This window comes from Tauraco erythrolophus, chromosome 2 (assembly GCF_009769465.1).
Source record: "Tauraco erythrolophus isolate bTauEry1 chromosome 2, bTauEry1.pri, whole genome shotgun sequence".
Lineage (NCBI taxonomy): Eukaryota > Metazoa > Chordata > Aves > Musophagiformes > Musophagidae > Tauraco > Tauraco erythrolophus.
The window spans coordinates 117,114,246-117,134,530 of record NC_141466.1 but is presented as its reverse complement, the minus strand read 5'-3'; the positions used below and the strand labels follow the sequence as shown (position 1 = coordinate 117,134,530).

Genomic DNA, 20,285 nt, shown 5'->3' with positions numbered 1-20,285 from the left:
TCATTCGCAAGCAAAAGCAAAGATGCTTTTTGGAAATGAACTGAAAACCTACTAAAATACGTGTAAGATTGTAGTTTGCTGGGGTAAATGTTAGCTAATAGAAAAGTATTTTCTTAGGCATACTGCACTCTAATATTCCTTGCTCATGCTAGTGTATGAAGGATTTTAGAGCTCTCTGGAAGAGTTTACAAAATGTCATAGAACGTAAAGCTTTGTACTTGCACAAAGGTGTAAGGGGGGAAACTGATTTTCGTTAATACTTAAAATATGAATATACTATTACTTAAAATGTTATAGGTTACATAAAGCCTATTCTGAACAATACAGACTGATTAACTAGTAAAAAGGGGAAAATCTCTTTCCTAAGTTTCTAGCCTTTTTGTTCTTCTGCTACTAGAAATTAGTCTACAAGCATAAAATCGATTCATTCATCTATATTTGAATCAAAATGAAGATATGATTTTCAGCAATGTAACAGTGGAATGATTCTCTTCGGGCAACCTTTGAAAGCAAGGGAATATTATTTCTGATTTCAGAAATTTTTGAATCAAGGAGTTTGATTCTACTTCAAGCTGCTTGAGGTGTTACCATCATGGAAGTTAGTGATTTATGTTCATTAAAAATTTATCCAAATTTGTTGCTTTTATTAACAATTTATAAAAAGGTTTATGCAGAAATAATTCTGATCTGATCTTTGGATGATGAAATAATGTTATGAAGACCTAAATTGTATATAACTTACATGACTGCAACTATAACATTTGATGTTATGAAGGTCTCATGAGAGTATCTTTAAATAGCAGTTAGACAGTAGACTAACAAGTAATTCACTTGTATTTCATGAACAATAGATAAATGTATTGTATATGAAAGGATGGATAGACTGGTAAATATCCAAATGACCGTTTCAAAATATACAACTTGAACTGAACACACAGTCCAGTTACATACTGTTTGCCACTTGGAGAAAATGACCAAACAGTGTATGACACCTGTGTCACAGAAGATGATAACCTTCTGAAGAATGCAAAATCTACAGGAAGAAGAACTGGTTAAATATATATATATATGAAAGGGAATCACAGATTGCATTCCAGCTCCTAGGTTATTAGATACCACCACAGACTAGATGGTCGTGCACAGCCTCTGCATAATACGTTCAGCTGAACTGTACAGCTAAGCAAGGCTAATAAATCAGATCACAAGAAAAGAGTGATTAGATAGCAGCTCTGTCCAACGACACAGACAAAATCCCAGAATGAGCAATCCACAGTGCTGACCCAATGTTCTCAATTTCAGTTCGATTTTAAGTAGAATGACAAGTTTTTGAGAGAGCAAAGCACTTTGGCTAAATGAAATGTCAGCTGCTGTCTGTCATTGCAGAAGGAACGTGGAGAATTCAGACCTTTAAATCTGTGAGCAAATGTACCGAACATGTAAACTCCCAATTAAAGGAAGAAGTTAAGTATTAGCTATCTGTCATAAAAGTAAATGTTTAATTATTAACGGAAAATTACAAAAAGAACAACAATAGTAAGCAGATTAATCATTCTAAAATGTTAAACAGATTACTGAAGTTTGAAATACTATCTTATCAAGTAGAACAATGCTAAAATGTTAATTTTATTTTCAAAATCTTTTTATTTTGACATTTTAATTTCACTAACTAGTGAGGAAATATAGAGTCCATAGCTTTGAAGACCATAATATTACTCTGACTCCTCCTCTGGAACAAATAAATCTTTATTATAATTTACACATGTGCATATTTTTAAATGGAAATAGCCATAAACATACCAAGATTTTATGATGCTTTCCTAGGTGCAAAGTAAATAGAGGGAGATTTTGTCCGAAGCACAGAGTGTACTTACTCACCTCTCAAGATGTCTATAGAAATTTGCTGACAAACTTTCTTTTGTGCCTTTGGTTCCTATACCAGCTCCGAGAAGCAATGTGACGCGTTGCTTAGATATTTCCTAATATTGCTAAACTATAGCAGAATATATAAAAAAAACCTACCATGTCTTCTATGGTCCATTGCCAGACTACGTTACATGTGCATCACACTCCTTTCCTTTGTCTTTCCTTTTCATAGCTATATATGCTGCCACCATAGGATAGCGGGAGGTAGCTCACGTATTTAATGAAATGTTTGTGTTGTATCTGATACGCCATTCCTGGACAATAAATAAATTACTCCTACTTTGAGACATCTACTAATCTGTCTCGAAATATTACGTTCCAGAAATCTGAATATTGTTTTTTTTTATTCGCTAATAAGATTTGTATGTGCCAAAAATCTGTTGCTATCTTTGTAAGTACTTCAAAGTACAAGAAGATCAGCTATTTTCAATAATGGTCTTGGGCAAGAGACTACAGGTTCAATTTCCTTAAAAAATATAAAAATATGTATTTCCTTTGGGGGGAAACATATGAAAGTAATTTTTCCTCTCTATTTAATCTATTTTGTAAGGTACACTATAGTGCAATTCTATTTCAGCAAATGTTAAAACAGCACTTTTTTTTCTTTTGGGGAAAAAAAAAGACTAGCATTTTTATTCTACTGAAATTGCTTGCTTACGAAGGAAATATCTGGAGTTTGGGGGAATGTATCAAGTTATTTCTGTTCCCTTTTCATAAAATGGTTTTTAGGAGACATTATTCATCAACAGAAATTTGGGGATATTTAAGTAAAACATGGCAATGAGAGAGACAAGATTACATGTTTATTTAGGATTTTCTTGTGCCTCCTTTAAAAGCTCTCAAAATATATATAGATTTCAATCTGCAAAAAAGGTAGTAGGACAGTCATTAGATTTGGGACTTTGAATTCTGATCGAGAGATTTTGTAAATTTGTTTAAGAATAATACCAAATTGATGAGTGGTGTTTAAATCACACGTCAGCAATGAAATACATAAATCTCTGATTAGTTTATCTGTGTCCACTTCTCAGTTCCACTGAGTAAGAAATTGCACAGTGCAATTTCATCCAAGGACTAACCTGAGACAGAATAAGATATTAAATGTTTTATACTTACTTATTAATTGATAATAATATACTGACCTTCAGCTATCTCAGTCCTGTAGTTCTTATATTTGAGTAATGAATTTATTTTTTTTAATTCGCTTGTCTTTAAATGTCAGTGGATGTGAGTGTCATACCGAATTTCTGCCTGAAACTGCTTTCTCTCATAGAAATACTAACAGGTTTGGTTTTATTTGCTCTAATCCCTATGCCAAAATGTTAAGGAGGATTAGGTTATTCTTGGGTGAAATATCATTTTATTGTATTTTTAGAAATTTTATTATATAAAAATCTTTCATGAGCTACCTGACTTAAACAGCATGACTGTCAAAACTTTCTAAGTATGCTCAGGAACAGATTTTATTTTTTTTTCTTAAGTCCTCTTGAGAGGTCACATTCTCTCTGTTCCTGAAGTAGGCCTGAAGGACTTTTAACTTGTGGTATATAATATATTTGCAGTGCATTCAAACTATAAGAATTAATGGGTTAGTGGGTTCTCCCCTAAACACATTTTTAGCATAAAATCTTCGTTGCACTTAAATCCTTGAGAATTTTGCCATTCACATGATTTGTTTGTGGAATTAGTGGTATGGTTTTACCCATTCTGATGCAGGAGAGCTCTCTTGGGCCAAATAATGACAAAAGCAATTTGTTATCCTTTTTGCCCCTCGTGATCTCAAATGCTTGCGAAAGAACAGACAGAAGTTATCTAGTTTGCTGAAGGAGTGTAGCACATATTTTTTATTCTTCAGTATCCCACTTAGATCTAGAGATAAGATCTAAGGTTTTTTAGTTTGTTTCCACAAGGACCTTGTTGATGTGGCTTCTCCATTGAAGAAATTTATTATTCAGCATTATTTTCCTGAACTTCTCTTTTTGACAAGCCAGAATACTTATGTTTGAATGAAGCTGTGTTTAATTTTTGGAGAATAATTTATTGCTAATGAAATAGCAACAGAATAAGAAATTCTACAGGACGCCATTACATTATTAACAATCCTTTTTTAATACCCTAGTAAATATATATGTTGCTGTGACAACTCCACTACAATTTTCCACCAAAAAATAGTTCTCAGGCTATGGATTTATGTTCCATTTACACAGAAAGTGTATTCAAAAGTAGAATTCATATGAAATAATTACAAGTTACACCTAATAAAGAACATTCAAAGGAGAATTCTTATACAATAGATGTGAAATTGAGACAAAAACTTTACTTTGTGGAGCATTTCTCAATGAATATGATGTGTTTGTGTTACAAAAAGATAAAAATTGGTATTAGCAGGTGTATGAAAAAAAGAAAGAAGTATCTACCTCTTGTTATGGAGATACACGAGACTTCTGAGTGACAAAGCGAAGAAGTTATTTTAAGCTCATTGATCATGATTAAAGGTCAATGTAGAAGCCAATGGAAATGAAAGAAGTCTGACACTCAGGTGTGGTCTTCAAATCAACAAAACAGGGTTCATGCTTCTGTAAGAGATGAAATTGCTGGAAATGCAGTACAAGTGCTCTCCAAGGGGTAAGACATTCAAACTGACCATTTCAATGAGTAGCCATTCCTGAGGAAATTATCAAATAAGCTAACCATATGGCCAGTCTGGGGGATGTGAAAAAATAGTAGTAAAGCAGCAGGATGCAGTTGGACTATATATTGTTTTACTCAGAGCAGGTGCTTTCACATTATATTTATGTAGTGACCAAGAGCTAGTAAATGACAGCAATACTAAGGTCAGAATTTCCTAACAGCACTGAATTTATCTTGGAAAGGCTGGGCTATAGGGTAAACTTTCTTAAAGAATATCCTGAAATTCAGTCTCTGAATAGGCAAAGATTGTTCTGCTTAATGTTTATTTGGCTCTCTATCAAATAAAAAAGGGCTTCCCCTCCCTTGATTTACATTTATCTCTTCTTCTAGCTATATACTTCAGTTTTATTTTCTCATTCCTCTTGTTTGTGCTCCTTTTACTTAGTCTTGTCTTCTCTCTTTTCTTTGGCTTTAGGAATAAAGTAGCCAAAAAGGGACAAGTGCAATAGCTTTCAATTTTCTCAAGCCTTGTTTTTCCAAATAGGATGGTTCAGACTTCTGAATTTGCAGATCAGAGCAACGAAACAAATCCTCTGTCAGGATATAAGTCCATCACAATAGAAGGCATTTGTCCTCATTTAAATCTAAACTTCTGCAAAATAATTAGTTTTTATTCTGCACTGGGTGAAGTGTGGACCTGTGTAAAGGCGATTATTTAATGTGAATTGAACAACTACATTTTGAAAGGTGGTAGTTTCTATACATACTGCAAGACCAGTATCTCTAAGAGGTTCCAATTTCTGTTAATCTAATGATCCAATTTGGATTTTATCTTTCACAAATTTTGTGTTCTAGAAAGATACCAGATGAATTGGAGCAGGTTTCATTACAGCATCACTAAGGGCCTTCAGGTGAATGTAAACATTTGTTGCAATGTCTTGCTAACTCTGCCACTGGACTATGACTATATGCTTTGTATTGATTCTATTTACAATTGTGTGCTAAAAAATGCTATGTAATCTTCTGTTCAGCACTTCTACAATTTACTGGTGATATCTCTGTGACTGTCAGCTGCACTTATTTCACTGTAGAGCATTAAATCCTCCTCCTCTTTTATTTCACGTGCCATTCTAATTTAAGAAGATATACCTGTTACTATCTACTATTCTTTTTTTAATGACTGTAATACTCATCTTCTGTTGATCACGTTTTCCAGAAATGACAGGATGTCTGAGATTCTCATGCAGTCTCCTTTTAGCGTTCCCCAGTTATCACATCGTCTGATTTGCATTGCTGATTCTTTTTTGATGTTGAACCACATTCTACTAAAATTTCCTCCTTCAGATATTTCATTCTTATACTAAGTCAGACTGACTTTTATTCCTTATTGAATGATATTTAACACAGTGATAAAGATAAGGAAATGTACATAGCAATCATAATTGGTTTTAGATGGCTTATGTTTCTGCGGATGGCATCTACTGTTTTGAGGAAATATTTTATTGCTTTACAATCTCCTTGAGTGCCCTACCTCTCCTGTATTGCTATTTCTTCCCATTTCTGTTCCTTACAAACCATTCCTTTTCCATCTCTCCTTTTCCTGTGTGGTGGGCCTTTCCAGTTTTCCATGATGTGAGCGACTATGTTTCAGCCTTCCCAGTTTTCCCCCATCCTGTGCTTTCTAAAAAGGGCCAACTAAGGAGTTTGCCATTCAAGGGACTTACTCTTCTTTATTCAGTTTATTTATTTTTGCCTATTATTCTCCTTCAGACCACTGTCTCTGGACTTTGGCCACTCCTTGTAATGATTTCTTTCTCACCCACAGTGAAACCTTTGAAGTTGTATGTGAAGAAGTAAACTCTTTCTACCTTAAGGAGTAATTTCATTTAACTTCTTTTTATTGCTATCTCCTAAGGTGGGATTTAGATAGCTTTAACATGGTGATGTGTTGTAATGCTACCTAATGTAATACAGAACACACTTCATTAAAGATATATGATACAGTTTCTTATAAATGTACCTAGAAAGTGACAGAAATGGAGCAGCACAGCATCAGGACCTACTGCTCAAAATTGTTAATTCAGTTCATAAAAGAAATCTATATGCAGTATTACAGAGCTCTCATGTCTTGTAAGTCAAATTGAAAACAAAACCGAATGCAAGTTATATTGGAAAAGTTTAAATTAAATTGCCTACAGAAGCTATTTCGGGTGCCCAAGTTTGGATTCCGTACAGAAGAAATGTGTATTTTCTGATGTGTGCTCTATAATGCAGCTGCTGTTGTTTCTTGTCCTTTGAAGTGAGGTTCAAATGTACAGGCAGAGAAGCCTCGCCAGATTTGCAGAGGATAGAAACTGCTCCAGGATAGACAGCTGTCTGGGACTTCCATGAAATGCAATTGCCTGTGAAGATCGTCAGATAAAGTGAATGCAATTTCTTTCTAACTGATTCTGAAGGCCATTCACATTTGGACCTGTGGTCAAAAAGCTAACTTTGCTTTTATCTTACCACTCTATCACTTCGGCCATGGAGAGGTCCAGCTGAGCTATTACCAAAATGTCTAAGGCTTGATTTGGGGATGTTTTTTTTCCCTCTTTAGAACCAAAATAGCTGAGGAAGGAAAACAAAATTAGTCCAGAAATCAAGGGCAAAAAGTAAGGAATTAATCAATTTTTCTTACTAGCAACACATTATACATCACCGAGAAGAAAATAAAAGCAATGAGAAAAGGTCTAATGATGTAGCTTATAAATTGCAGATTGCCTGTTTGTGAGACATAAAAATCGATCACAGTCTATAAAGAATATAATGGTATCACTGAAGGTTTGGAAACGCTGTCTGTCATTAGAATTCATGAGGGGATCTATTAGCCTTTCCCTCGGTAACGATTTTATGTTCCTCATTTGACAACGTGGAGACCAGATAGCCTAGCTCAGCTGGTAAGTAATTCCGACATGAGGCTGAAGCCAGAGGAGGCTGAGCAGCTCCTTATGACAGAACTTCCATTAGCTGTAACAGCGCTTTGCCTAACATTTCCCATGGAAACTGAGGATTTTCTTTTGTTCTGACTTTTCACATTGCCAAGGAAGGAAGGAAGGGAAAGATTTATCCCCTAGCACAGAAAACATAATAAAAACATGGGCTAAACTCTGTTTCCAACCTGAGGTAATTAAGAAGGAAGATATCCAAGGTGCTTCAGCATCAGCTAACGAAGAAAGGAAGCATGGCAGTGCATTGTGTGACTAAGCTCAGGATTGAAAGAACACGTTTCTCCATTTAACATTTGATCTTCTTTAACCTTTAATTACCTTAATGACTCTCTATATAAGAGGGGAATTAGAGCCTATTCTAAATTGTGAATTCTAAAGCGTGTTTCTCTATAGGGATAAATAATTTATACAGTCTTGCAATCCAGCAATTTACTGAGCCCTTATGCATGTAAACAAAGTTATAGCTCTTCTTAGCTACTGCAAAGCTCTTCAGTGTTGGGTGAAAAAAGGCAGAAGTTGTGTGCAGCTTCTGGGATCTTACTTGGATTTAAAAAACGGTGATCCTGCGGTAATTGTCTTCAGAGTTGTTCAATTGCTCTTTGACCGCTGTGATGATCTGGAGCCACCAAATATGTGCTAAGACTGTGATCATCTAATGCTATTTCCTGTATAATACAGGCCAAACGATTTGATCTAGTCCTTTCTTAAGGAAAGGAAATTTGAAGGAAAGTAGCTGTCATAGAAGTCCAAGAGTTTAAAAGTGAAAAAAATTGTTGCTTTGAGTTTTTTCATAACTGAAGATCTCTTTTAAAAACTGAAACAGGAATCAGCCTTCAGGAAAATGTGGCATGTGGAATACAGAAAACAATGTGCTTCTTTACCGTTCGCATCTTTTACACCATCCCTAGATGATCCCTACTACTGTACTATAGTAGTATAGGAAATCCGCTTCAGAAAGCATTAAGTTTTCTTTTGTTTTCAAGCCCCACATTATTGTAATATGACTACTGATTTAAATACGCTTACACATAGCTGACGAATTAATTTTTTTAAATTAAGTGATTCATCGGTAAAAATTATTAAGAATTTTAATGAAATACTCCCACAGAAACATGTCAGTTGCAACAAAGATTTCATCAGAGGTAACCCTCATCTTAGTTTAGAAACAGAGAACCGTATCCCTGCAGAACCAATAGTTTAGTGGCTAGGGCATTTATGCTCAGCGCCCTGTTTTTTGAATAAATTTTATATATATTTATATAAAATTCTCTTTAGAATAAGTTATACCTACATGTGCAAGTACATCTCATATCAACACATACAAACATAAGCATATACAAAGATGAAAGGGAACTATTTTTCTTCTGGGTGAAAGCAAGCTGTAAAAGCCTTTACATTTTTTGCTTGATGTTAAGTTGAAGTATTAGCTCCAGTTCCACAACATTGCAGAGAAGATCCTTAGTGTATTATGGAACATATTCCTCTGACAATGTCATACGCAAGATATTTGCATTTCATTGTAGTGTTTATCAGGAGATCTTTTTCTGGAGCTAGACATAGTATCAAGGTGCCTGAAGTGACCTGTCTCTCCCAAAGATGATGATTTTTCAATGGGCTAGCAACAGATAGGATAGTGTGTGTACGACCTGCAAAGCCCTAGCTCCGTTCCTCATAGTCCTTACAGATTAATTCACAGTAATGCATTTATTCCCTTTTTCCCTGTAGACATAATATAAGTTAAAAAAAAAAAAAAAGGAAAAACCAAAAGAATTCATCAAAGACTTGGAAGCCTCCTGTATAAGTTTATTTTGAAAATAATTTACATATGTTTTAGCCTCATGCCATAAGTACGTTTAAGGCAGTGTCTTTATAAATTAATGTCAGGACATTTTATTTATCACTTGTGTTGATGGAAAAACTCCATGAGGGATGCTGCATACGTCCTGTTAACTGTTGAATAGTGATTCCTTCAGCATTTGTGATTTGCACTGAAAGGCAAGATTTGAACAAAACATACATAAACATGTGTCACTATCACCTGCAATTACTAAAGTTTCAAAATCAGCTGACTCTAAATAGGTCTTTATGTCTATAATTTTCTGATTTATGTGACACGTGTTAGCCAAATCATGGCTAACGTAATTTTTGATTGAAATGTGTGAATGTCTCTGGCAAGTAAAAAGATAACAATCTCCTCATGCAGTTATCAGAAAATAGAAAAGAAGCTTAATTTCCCTTCTTTGGAACACATAGACTGATACTAAGCTGTAACATGGCTGCCTTGTTTCAGCCGACTGATTTAAATGAGGGATATAGTGCCCAAATGGCTCGAGCCTTGGCAGTCTCTGGGAGTCAGCAGGTATTGAAGTAACAAGAACCTTATTGACCATTTCACACATAAGCCTGGGACTCTAAGTTATATTACCTAACCATGACGTAACCATTAGTACATCTTTACAGTCATTAGTTTTTCTGACCACTTTGGGACTGCCTCTTACTCATCTGCAAAGGAGAATGGATTATTCCCTGCTTTTAAAAGCATTGCATGAGTTAGTAGTTAGGAAAAGCTGACAACTCCTTATGTTAGAAAGAATTTGGTATATTTAATGCCATTTTTTAAGATTATTTTTTATAGCCACATTGGCTCAGACTTTTAACAATTTTTATTTCATAAGATTTTCTGACTGAAGGACTTGAGACAGAAACGTCCCTAAAAAGGACATATCACACACACAATGCTTTTTTCTTGAAATTATTACAAAATTGATTCTGTCATGAGAGAACATTTAGTGAGCTAAACCTCGTTTAGACAGCTGAAAGATGCCAAAGTAGTACAAGGAAGAGTACAGTGAATGAGCACTGCCGTTGTTATGCTACAGAAATATTCATCCATGGCCTTGATATCAGCGTGTCTTGAATAAACATGCCACTTAAGAAAATAGCAGTGTATTAGGGCTCTACTGAAAGATTTGATATTTAATTGTGTTCGCTGATCAAAAAGCATAAACAACATAACAACAAACATGAAATCTCTGTATTCTAGTGATAATGGCTAGCTTTAGCTCTGTCTAGACCTGCTAAATGCTGCCGAGTTACTGAATACAATGATGAGAAGTGATTCAAGCATTCTGTTCTCAATATTAGTATTCTGGATGCCAACAGAAGTTGTATAACCAATAAAGGAAGAAGTGCATAGGCATGTGCTCACACCTGACAATAGTAAATCATAATTTTGACAGCCCAGGAGTGTTAGGAGTAGAGGGGCAAGTGGCTACAGTGCCTTAACAAAGAAGAAGGCAGACAAAATGACATTGTCTTTTGAATGTGGTTGCTAATTCCAATGCCTCCTTTTTATTACTGATGATATCCTTTGAAAACTGAACAAAATAATGAATTAGTTATGTAGAGATTAGGGATGTCATTCTCATGGAGAACTATTTTATTGGTAAATAAATTCAACGTCAGACATCTGGAAGGCAAAAAAAAATGATCACTTATTATTTTTGTCAGTGATGTTAAATGGCAACCAAAGAAAAAAAAGAGAATAGCTCCACTATATACACGAAAATTCCATATCCTTCTTAATTTTGAACATAAGCATATTTGTGTTTATCTTATTTCTTCATAGTTTCATATTGTATGTGAAAAAAAAGGCATAATGATGCAAATGTGACTGAGAACAAAAGTGGGAGAAGTATAAAATGAATTTAAGAACATAGTGGAAATATGCAAAAAAGTAATACAGGGAAGGGAAAAAAAAAAAGGAGTTCCATATGCCTAGAGAGGAAAAGTGTGAAAGGAGAACTGTAAGATGATGAAAGAAAAGGTATGGACTTGCATGCATCAGAAGCTTCAAAGAAGAATGAATAGAAGAGTACTAAAAGAAAAACATGTAAAATAGGGAAAGTAATAAATAACATTACAAATAATGGACAAGATTCTCATCTGGATAAAAAGATCTAGCTCCATTAGTTTCAGCTATACTTACTGACAACCTGGTCTGCACTAACAATTTCCCTGTGGTAATTAAAACAAATCATTGAACTGAAGCAGATATGGTTGAGCTTTTTGTGTCTCTGCAGTATATAGGATGGGCATGGCTTAGTGTTATATGTCTTCCCACAAAGTGCATTGATATTTTTCTTAAATTAAAGTAGTCCCACAAGCCTGTGAGTACACAAGCACAGATTTCCCTAGGAAGCAGCATGCTTAGCAACAGCAGTACCTACCATGTGCAAGTCTAAATGTGGAAGCTCTTTCACCTTTCACAGTTTTTTATGTCACTACAATCATGCTGCCTACCACCAGCTCCAGCCCTCGTTCACAAGCTGAAGTTGGACCATGTATAGACATAGGAGATCTGATCTGATGACCATGCTTCCCCTCTGCAAACACCCCGCTGCCTGTGTTGATGCTTCGGGATGAGAGGCCTGCTGTGTGGAAGAAAATGGCTTGGTGACAAGCACAGAAGCTGCTGCTACTGTCCCAAACTGAAGCTCCCAGGCACCAAGTGGCAAGGTCACATTATTCCCTGAACGTGGGTTAACCTGGGTGCAGTTATTTCAGAGGTGAAGTCTTTGATGCCCTGGGCCGAAAAACCGTGTACCATCTTCACCATGAGCAACAGGTGTTTTGGGGATGTAACTCCACTCTTTCTGCCTGCAGAGTGAAGGTGTAACATCCAGGTGTAATTCAGCTAGCTCTCTGCCAGACTGTGATTGACTGTGGATTGCAGAGTTCACCTGGGAGCACGAGAGAGCCTTTTCATTCAGGCAGCAGCCATGAGGGCTGGATGCTCTCATCGCTGTGGCATCTGGGAGGTGTTCAGCATCTGCAGTCTGCAGCCAGGGCTTCATGTCTGTAGAAGCGGGGCATGCTCCCATCTGGGGGCTGTCTGGGTAGTACTTAACTACAAGACAAAACAATGTAACTACTTTATATGAAGTTAAAGTGTTTTACTCTTAAAATGGAAATACTCTCCATCGTTTCTCTCTCGGTGCTTTTTCTCTTCCGTCAGGGGTGGTCGCTGGCTCCGAAATCCCCTTGGCTATGACTTTTGCCTCTTCTCCTCCCCTCTGTCTATCCCTCATCCTCCACAAAGCCTCTGTTTTCAGTTTTGCCATCCGTTCCATCCAACTTCAGCTGTTTCCCCCTGTTCCCAGAACTCTTTTGGCTCCTGGTGCCTCTTCCCTTCCCTCAGCAGCTGTCTAGCTTTGGCCCCTGCTGAACGGAGTGTCCCTTTCCTTCCCAGGCCTCTTATCCTCCCTCCGCCCTGCCTTGGAGCCAGGATGCTTTCTCCTCTGCCGCTCCTCTGGGGCCAGCCTCTGCCTTCAGCTCCCTCCCGGGCCTCCGCTCACCTTCAGCAGCTGGTGCCTTCCCCCCGCCACACCTCTGGCTTCGGACCCTCTCCCCCTGCTGCCTTGCCTCTGCAGGCCGCCCTCATCCCCCTCCCCAACCCCAAGCCCGCGCCATGTGCCCGCAGCCCCATTTCCCGGCCCGCAGCAGCTGTTCCCTGGGCACCTGCCCCCGCACCATGCTCAGCCCCGTCTCCCGCTCTCCCGGGCTGCTCTCCCAGGCCGCGGCAGCTGCTGCCCGCTCCTCAGCCCAGGACTCAGGGGAGGCCTTTCCTCCCACGCTGCCTCCTGCCTGGCCTGAGGCCCCATTCCTTCAGCTCCCGGCAGCTGTCTCCCCTCTCTGGCTTCAGGCCCCTCTCCCCGCCCCTCCCTTCTCCCCCATGCCAGTAATCACGGGTGCTTCCCGCCAGGACACTGGGCCTGGGAAACGATGTGGCAGCGGGTCGGCTGAATTCCTCACGTCGCGCTTCATTACCGTGACAGTACATCACAGCAGTTGACAACCGAGTTGTCAGGATGGCTTCCAGGAACAACGGCAAGCAGGGGGACAGTGTGGTCTGCAACAGAAACGCTGTTAGAGGGGAGACCAGCGTGACCTGTAGGAAAACACGTAACGTGCAGTGGCCAGCCCAGCCCTCAGGACTGATAAGAGCAGAGGCACTGTGCCCGCGTCATGAAAAGAGCAGCCAGAACAGCTGTGGAGTGAGCCACGGTTGGCTGCAATTGCTCCTCAGCAGGCAGGACCTTCTCATGGTCGATAAATGGAAAACTGGCAACCACGCATCGCTGTTCCAGTTGTGCGCAGGAAGGAGGCTGCAGCAGCCGCCGGTGACATTTTGGTGCCAGCGCTGGCATGGCCTGCAGTGTGCAGAGAGGGGAGCGGGCTATATGTGCATAGGTGTGAATGCCGCAGTGGCCTTTAATTTTCTGCCTCACGCTAAGCAAACTGCTCATTACTGGCCAGGGGACAGGGCTATGAGATAGTTGCTATGCAGAAGAGACTTCTTGCAGCTCCCACCAATACGGTGACGCTTAAAGATGGCAGCAGTCTCCTTTTCTGATCCACTTATTTACTTAGTGATCCATGTCATGTTATTGCACCACCATAAGCTGTGTAAAAGGACAGCATGACCAGGATGCTGGTTGGGGTAAAGGACTTGTGCCTCAGTGTTCAGGGATGTTTTCCTGCCAAGTCATCAGAGAGGAACCCCGACGATGGCAGCAGCCTTGCACAACTGCTGTCCTTCTCCCTCTGCTGCCCCAGTCACACCCTGGAATGGAGGAACCATGAGTTCACCCTGGCTGGCAGTTCAGTCAGGTCCTCACTTCCAAAAGTGACATCAAAACCCAAATAGAGGAGTCTGGACTGGTCTGGTAGTTCATGTCTCTGATCTTCAGAAACCCCACCTTCATTATTTTAAACTTGAAGAAGCACCACTCTGTTTTCTTCTTGTGCCTCACAGCAGCAAGTCATCTACACGCCTCTTGGTACTGCCTTGGGGTAGTCCGTCTGCTAGTAAAGCCCCAACCTCTTCCCTCCACAGCCAGATAAGTATAGATGATTTATTTTGGAGCCACAGGTCAGACTACTTCAGAAGTGTTACTGGGAAGAGATACCTATTTTGAGTTTAAAGAAAAAAAGAAAATCAAGATAGCAGAGGAAAAGCAATTAATAGGAATAGGAATGAAGGATGAAGACTGGACCCAGACTAGGACTGGGTGTACATTGCAAAGGAGAGGAAGGTGAGTAAGGATGAGGCACCTTGAAGGCCAGGAAGAGCTCAGAAGTTTGTTGTGGGTCAATTTGGAAGTGTAAGCCGCAGTGGTATGGTAGTCTCGTAACTGTATTTTTGAAGAGCATCATTACCTGAAGGTGTTTTTCAAGGTTGCTGAGCAATTTTGTGGGGCATAAGTATTAGGTTTCCTCTGCACATAGGTTCAGCTTCCAGCTTTCCAGTGATGTGGGACATGAATTAGGGAGAGGCTTCAGCTTCAGCTTCTTCCAGAAAGAAAACAGTTTCTGACACCGTGATGCATTCAAGACCTAAATCAGCACATAGAAATGGTTATGAATGTGGGACTTTTGAAATAACCAAGCTAGTTCTGATTTAAAATGCTAATTTAGGTGTCTATAGTGTATGATTTAATTCAGTGAAAGATCTGATTCTATAAAGGAAAGTAGTTGAAATCCATGTTAGATCATGCAACTGTTTTTTCTATACTTAGCTGTATTTAGGAGGCAGGGTATTGTGGTTAGTGTTTTTTTTTTTTTTATTTCTGTGTGCATCTGCCTTTCATTAATTACTTCATAGCCTCATTATCTGCTACTAGAGATACCCTGTAAGTGAGCAAAAAATCCCTGCACTCACATGCAGACCCATGTTTGTCACTCTGGAAAGCAACATCCTTCAGAGAACGCCATCTGATTCTGCTGCAATGCAGTGAGTGACTGGCTGGGGTTAAAAGCCTTGTGCACAATTCCTGCTAGATGGTCATTAATCTCCAGGAAAAGCCCCATGTCTTAACTGCTGTTGTATAATTAGTTGCCTCTTCCATCTAACCAGTTTTAAGCTGAAACAGTAACGTGCCAAGTCACCATCATTCTCTCTAAATGAGGATCTAGAAGTACTGAACAGTGTGTGGCAGTGAAATTATTATTTTTTTAAAATACTCCATTGAAAAATACTAAGACCAGCACCATCAGTGTTATATAGCTAACTCTGAAAAGCCACAGAGCTGCCACAGGTCGCTGCAGCGTAAGGGACTAAATAAAGTAGTCCCCAAAACTGAACATGTAAAGATAAGCAAAGTCTGTCAGGCTTCTTATATAACGTATGTTGGGAAGAAGCCTAAAATACCAGTTAGTAACTATCTCTTGATCTAGAGAATATGGAGCTGAAAGTAAGAGAAGAGAAAGACTTTATTTTAATACAACCGTGAACCTCAGGGCAGCCAAATATAACTAAGCTTGAAGAAACGGATGTATTTTGCTTAGTATCTATGGGCTAGATATCTGAATGTTTGATATTGGAATTATTGATAGCTCAGTATCAATGGTAAATTGATTTAAATTTCCCTATGGTATTTAGTATCTCTATCTGTAAGAGCTTTCTGTCCTGAGGAAAATATAAATATATGCTGTAAAACCAAAATTCAGATGTAGGAACATTGAAATATTTGATTTTGATAACAACAAATTGATGTCTATCAATAACTTTCAAGAATCATATTCTAGTAAATTTAAAATATTGTGGAAAACATAATGTAAATTAAAAATAAAGGCAAACTAATTTCCAATGAAGACAAATAGTGGTTTTAAACTACCTTTATTTTTACAGAAATTCTCCTTTTGTTGAAACTGCTCTTTCTTAGAAAAAATTATTCTCAACATTTTTTCCCCCAAAATAATCAGCATTCAGCTAGTCAGATTCTTGTCTTCAGTGTGATTATGAAAAGATTCTGGAAAAGTGATAGAGCTAGCTGCCCAGCTGAATAAGCAACCATAAATAATAGTGAAATTGTACACAAAAAAAAAAAGTGAACATGTTCTTTTTTCTCTCTGACACAACTATAATTGGCAAAACAAAATTAATGCAATAGAGATGAGCATCTGTTTTGCTTTAAGACAGTCTTTTTCCTGGTGTATTTTTCCAGGACTTTTGCTGGCGCAGATGACTACTTGGTGTGTGTGATTTTGTGTAGTGCTGAATATCTAGTTGAAGACTGCTGTTCAAGAAAGGATTCATGTGAAGTTCGTTCTTTTCCTGCGTTTTGCCTGTGTTATATGGTTAAAGTGATAGAGGATTTCAAAAAAATAAAACAAATCTCCTCAACTGCCTCTCTTTCTGAGGAGAGCTTGAAAAATTCAGATGAATCAGCAAGTGATATTTAAATAGTTCCTCATTTTATTCAACTGGAATACCGTATGGCATACTTTATGCACTGTTGGTTAGTGGATTTTCATAAATGTTCATGTCCAAAATAGAGAGGTCAGAAGCTCTGCTGCCCTCAGTGCACTGTCAGAAACTTTTTTTTAGTTATTTCATTTTCTGCTTATTAAATCCTCTAGACAGAGGCATCTGAATCTTTAGCAGTCAGTAATAATTCAAACATAATTCGCCTTTACTTTCATGTTTTGCAGAGGCTTCTTGGAGCTTAATACAGATCTTCCCTATTCTCGCAGTCATTTCCAATATTCCATAGTATCTCTTTTTTTTTTTTTGAGTTCTGCTTGTTCCCCGTGGCCTAAAAAAAGTTAAGATTTTGAACATTCTTGAAGTTCAGAACTGCTTTTTTCTAACTAGTTCTACTGAGCATAATAAAGCCCTGATCTCTGTGGAAACTTTAGCTGCTGCTTTAGAGTAATTACAAGGATGTGAGAGGACTCTAATTTCAGCAATTGCTTTCCCCACTCTCATCACCTTGAAAAACACATTTGATGAGCCACACTAATGCAAGTCCCAGGACAGCAAACAAATACTATGTTAGAGAGAAAATACGATCTGTCTTTGAGCTTGAGAAGTGTTTTGTTAATGTTTTTCCCATCATTTTAAATTACCCAAAAGTACTAATGGAAAACCAATGAAAAAAGAAGGGGTACAAAGAGCAAACAACAGAGAGTGAAAAGGAAGGCTCCAGGTGCTGGTTTTTCCTGATGAAATTCCTTGGAATTCTTTAACATTTATACAGTATTGCTTTGATTACTATTAGTAATTTCAGATGAGCCTTAACATCTGTTGTGTAATAATGTAGGCAGTGCAAATGTAATGTAGGTAGGTATACAATAACAGAATTCAGGCTTCTGGGTTACAGCCATGTCACGGAGGTTCATGTTACCGTGGGAGTATTTTACTTGTACAAGCAAATTCAGATGCTTTATACTAATTTTAGAAATTTTTTTACACATTATTAAAACAAAATGACAGCAAATGTGGAAAATCAGAAATATGGAAAAATATTTATAAGTAAAAAGTACATTAATATTTTTAAAATCTTAATCTCTTGTATCTGTAATGATTTTCTAGACTTACTACTGTTCCCTTTTTAAAAGGCTAGTTCTGAAATTAAACAAGTTTGCACTGAGACTAAAGGTCACGTTTTTAATCAACTGAGCTTTTCAAATTACTTAAGGTGGTAATTCTCAGACTATATCCATAGCAAACTCTTCCAGGTGATAAAGGAATATTTCTATTTTAATCTGCTACTGTGGTAAAACACTTGGTCAGATTCCAAACACTGTAATTAAAGAATGCATTTCCAGATATTTTTCCATTAAACCAATAATCTTTCTTCATCTATTGCAGCTGTTTTATATCTTCTGATTTTTTTTCAAGTTTTTATACATGATCTTTTACACTATAAGTAAAAGTTAGGTGGTAATCAGATTTTTGAACTGTCAGGAGAAATGTAATACGGAAAAGAGTCTTGAACACTCATATAATTTTCAGAAAGGGATTTTATAGTCATATTCTTTTTCCTCAGAGTTTGTTTAGTTAGAAATAGTGTTGAATATGGCTGCTTATTTCACCTTGGAGACAGAAAATGCTATGATTGCTCCATATCTAACCTACTTATATGAATCAATGTATTTGAAGAGGTGAAAACCACTAGCGGATGAGGGAAGAAGGGTGGAGGAAAAGGTGGCTGTGGATGAGAGCCTTAAGCAGTAAGTTACTTGTGGAAGTGAAAAAGTAATGGATCATTTTCACCTATCTACTTAGCAAGTTTCCACTTCACCTTCTGGGTTTCTGCCTCCTCTATTCTGCTGAGTGTTATTTGTGGATAAATTTTAAATTGAGGAGATGTAAATGGTTGGTGCAGAGAAGAATTGGCTGTGTGGAGGAAGGCAAAAAATCTCTTGCAGGGATAATAAAAAGGTAAACTGCTATAATTTGAGAAAACAATAATTGGCAAACAGGCTAGTGTTTAGCTGCACTGTTTTCAACTAGATCCCTTCAGAAATGTTTTACTGCAAGGTCATGAAAAGGCTGAAGAGCTTCGTGGTCTGGGGCTGCAGCAACCTTCCTTGTCTCTGGAGTGGAAACTTGGCAAATCACAGAGAGGAGCGTTTCGCAGATCAAGAACCGGAGAGTAAAAAGAAAGGGATGAAGTACTTCCTTGTGTTCTCCTAAGTGTGGACCTTTTACCAAGAACACTAGTAGGCATCTGTTTTTGCTAAATTACCAATATTTGTGATAATAACCAAAGTTACAAATGGTCATCAGAGCAGCAAACGCACAAGAAGACGCGTCTGAAGAGAGCGGTTTAGAGAAGCTCGAGCACTTAATGACATTTAGTGTTCTTTTATGTACCGTTTTCTGGCTATCCATTTTCCTCTGTTACCCAGAAACCAGAAAAGGCCTGGAATTCACTACACAAATCATCATAATGAACTTAATTTGATTCATTCCTGTATACATTCATATTATGTCCGGAGTCATCCTTGTTATTTTAGAACATTAGCATTTTTCAAAGAAATCTGTCCCATCACAGTGAGTGACTGGCCGGGGTTAATGGCCCTTGGCACAGCTCCTCCTAGTTGGTCATTAATCTGCGGAAAATGCCCTGTGCCTTAATTGTTATTGCTTAATTAGCAACCTCTTCTATCTAAACAAGTGACATATGACCTGAAATAACAATGTGCACAGCAACAGTCATTTTCTCTGAGCGTTTGAGCTGCTGCGTGGACAGATTCTATGCAAGTAAAACAAGGCATGGGAAGTACAAATCTATCAAATAATGGGGGATGTGACACTAAAATAACGTTCTGCAGATATGATAATTAATAAATGTCTTTTCTTAGATTTCTAGGATATCAGCAGTTTAAATCAGTGACCAACCTGATGCCTAAAATTTTAAATGAGAAAGGCTATGTTTACCTTATTCCTCATACAATTTAGTGTTCCATAATTCTAATCAATACTGCCATTATATTTTCAGTCTGTCAGTGGTTAGCCATGGTATAAATCACTGCAGGAGCTGTATAAATGTGCACGTATGGAAACAGAGCATGTTCCTACATGGAATATAAACTTGCAGTTTTGCTTAGAGCCTGGGTCTTAAGAATCTGTTCTCTGCACTCTTGGCCATTAACTTCTCCTCTCTGTGGTTCGTTTCCTTTCCTCATCCTTTATCTACTTACGAATTGAATATTTTGATTGTAACCCAATGTATCCAATGATAGGACAAGGGGAAATGGGTATAAGCTGAAACATAGGAGGTTCCGCTTAAATGTAAGGAAGAACTTCTTCCCAGTAAGGGTAACAGAACACTGGAACAGGCTGCCCAGAGAGATTGTGGAGTCTCCTTCTCTGGAGATGTTCAAAACCCGCCTGGATGCGTTCTTGTGTGATCTGATCTAGGTGGTCCTGCTCCAGCAGGGGGATTG

General features: G+C 38.0%; 1 protein-coding gene across 22 annotated transcripts in view; it reads left to right on the top strand.

The window, feature by feature from the left end:
• The window catches only part of NRXN1 (neurexin 1), a 763,795-nt gene that overhangs the window by 18,680 nt on the left and 724,830 nt on the right, over positions 1-20,285 (top strand). Inside the window, exons 2-4 of one of the 22 annotated variants that reach the window (XM_086630140.1) lie at positions 968-996; positions 9,229-9,244; positions 20,082-20,096. The exons of 20 other annotated variants lie outside the window; for them this stretch is intronic. In XM_086630140.1, coding sequence (XP_086486266.1) covers positions 968-996; positions 9,229-9,244; positions 20,082-20,096 — 60 coding nt within the window. Of the gene's footprint in view, positions 1-967; positions 997-9,228; positions 9,245-19,142; positions 19,161-20,081; positions 20,097-20,285 lie in introns of all 22 variants that reach the window. One more of the 22 variants, XM_086630262.1, reaches the window with a different exon arrangement.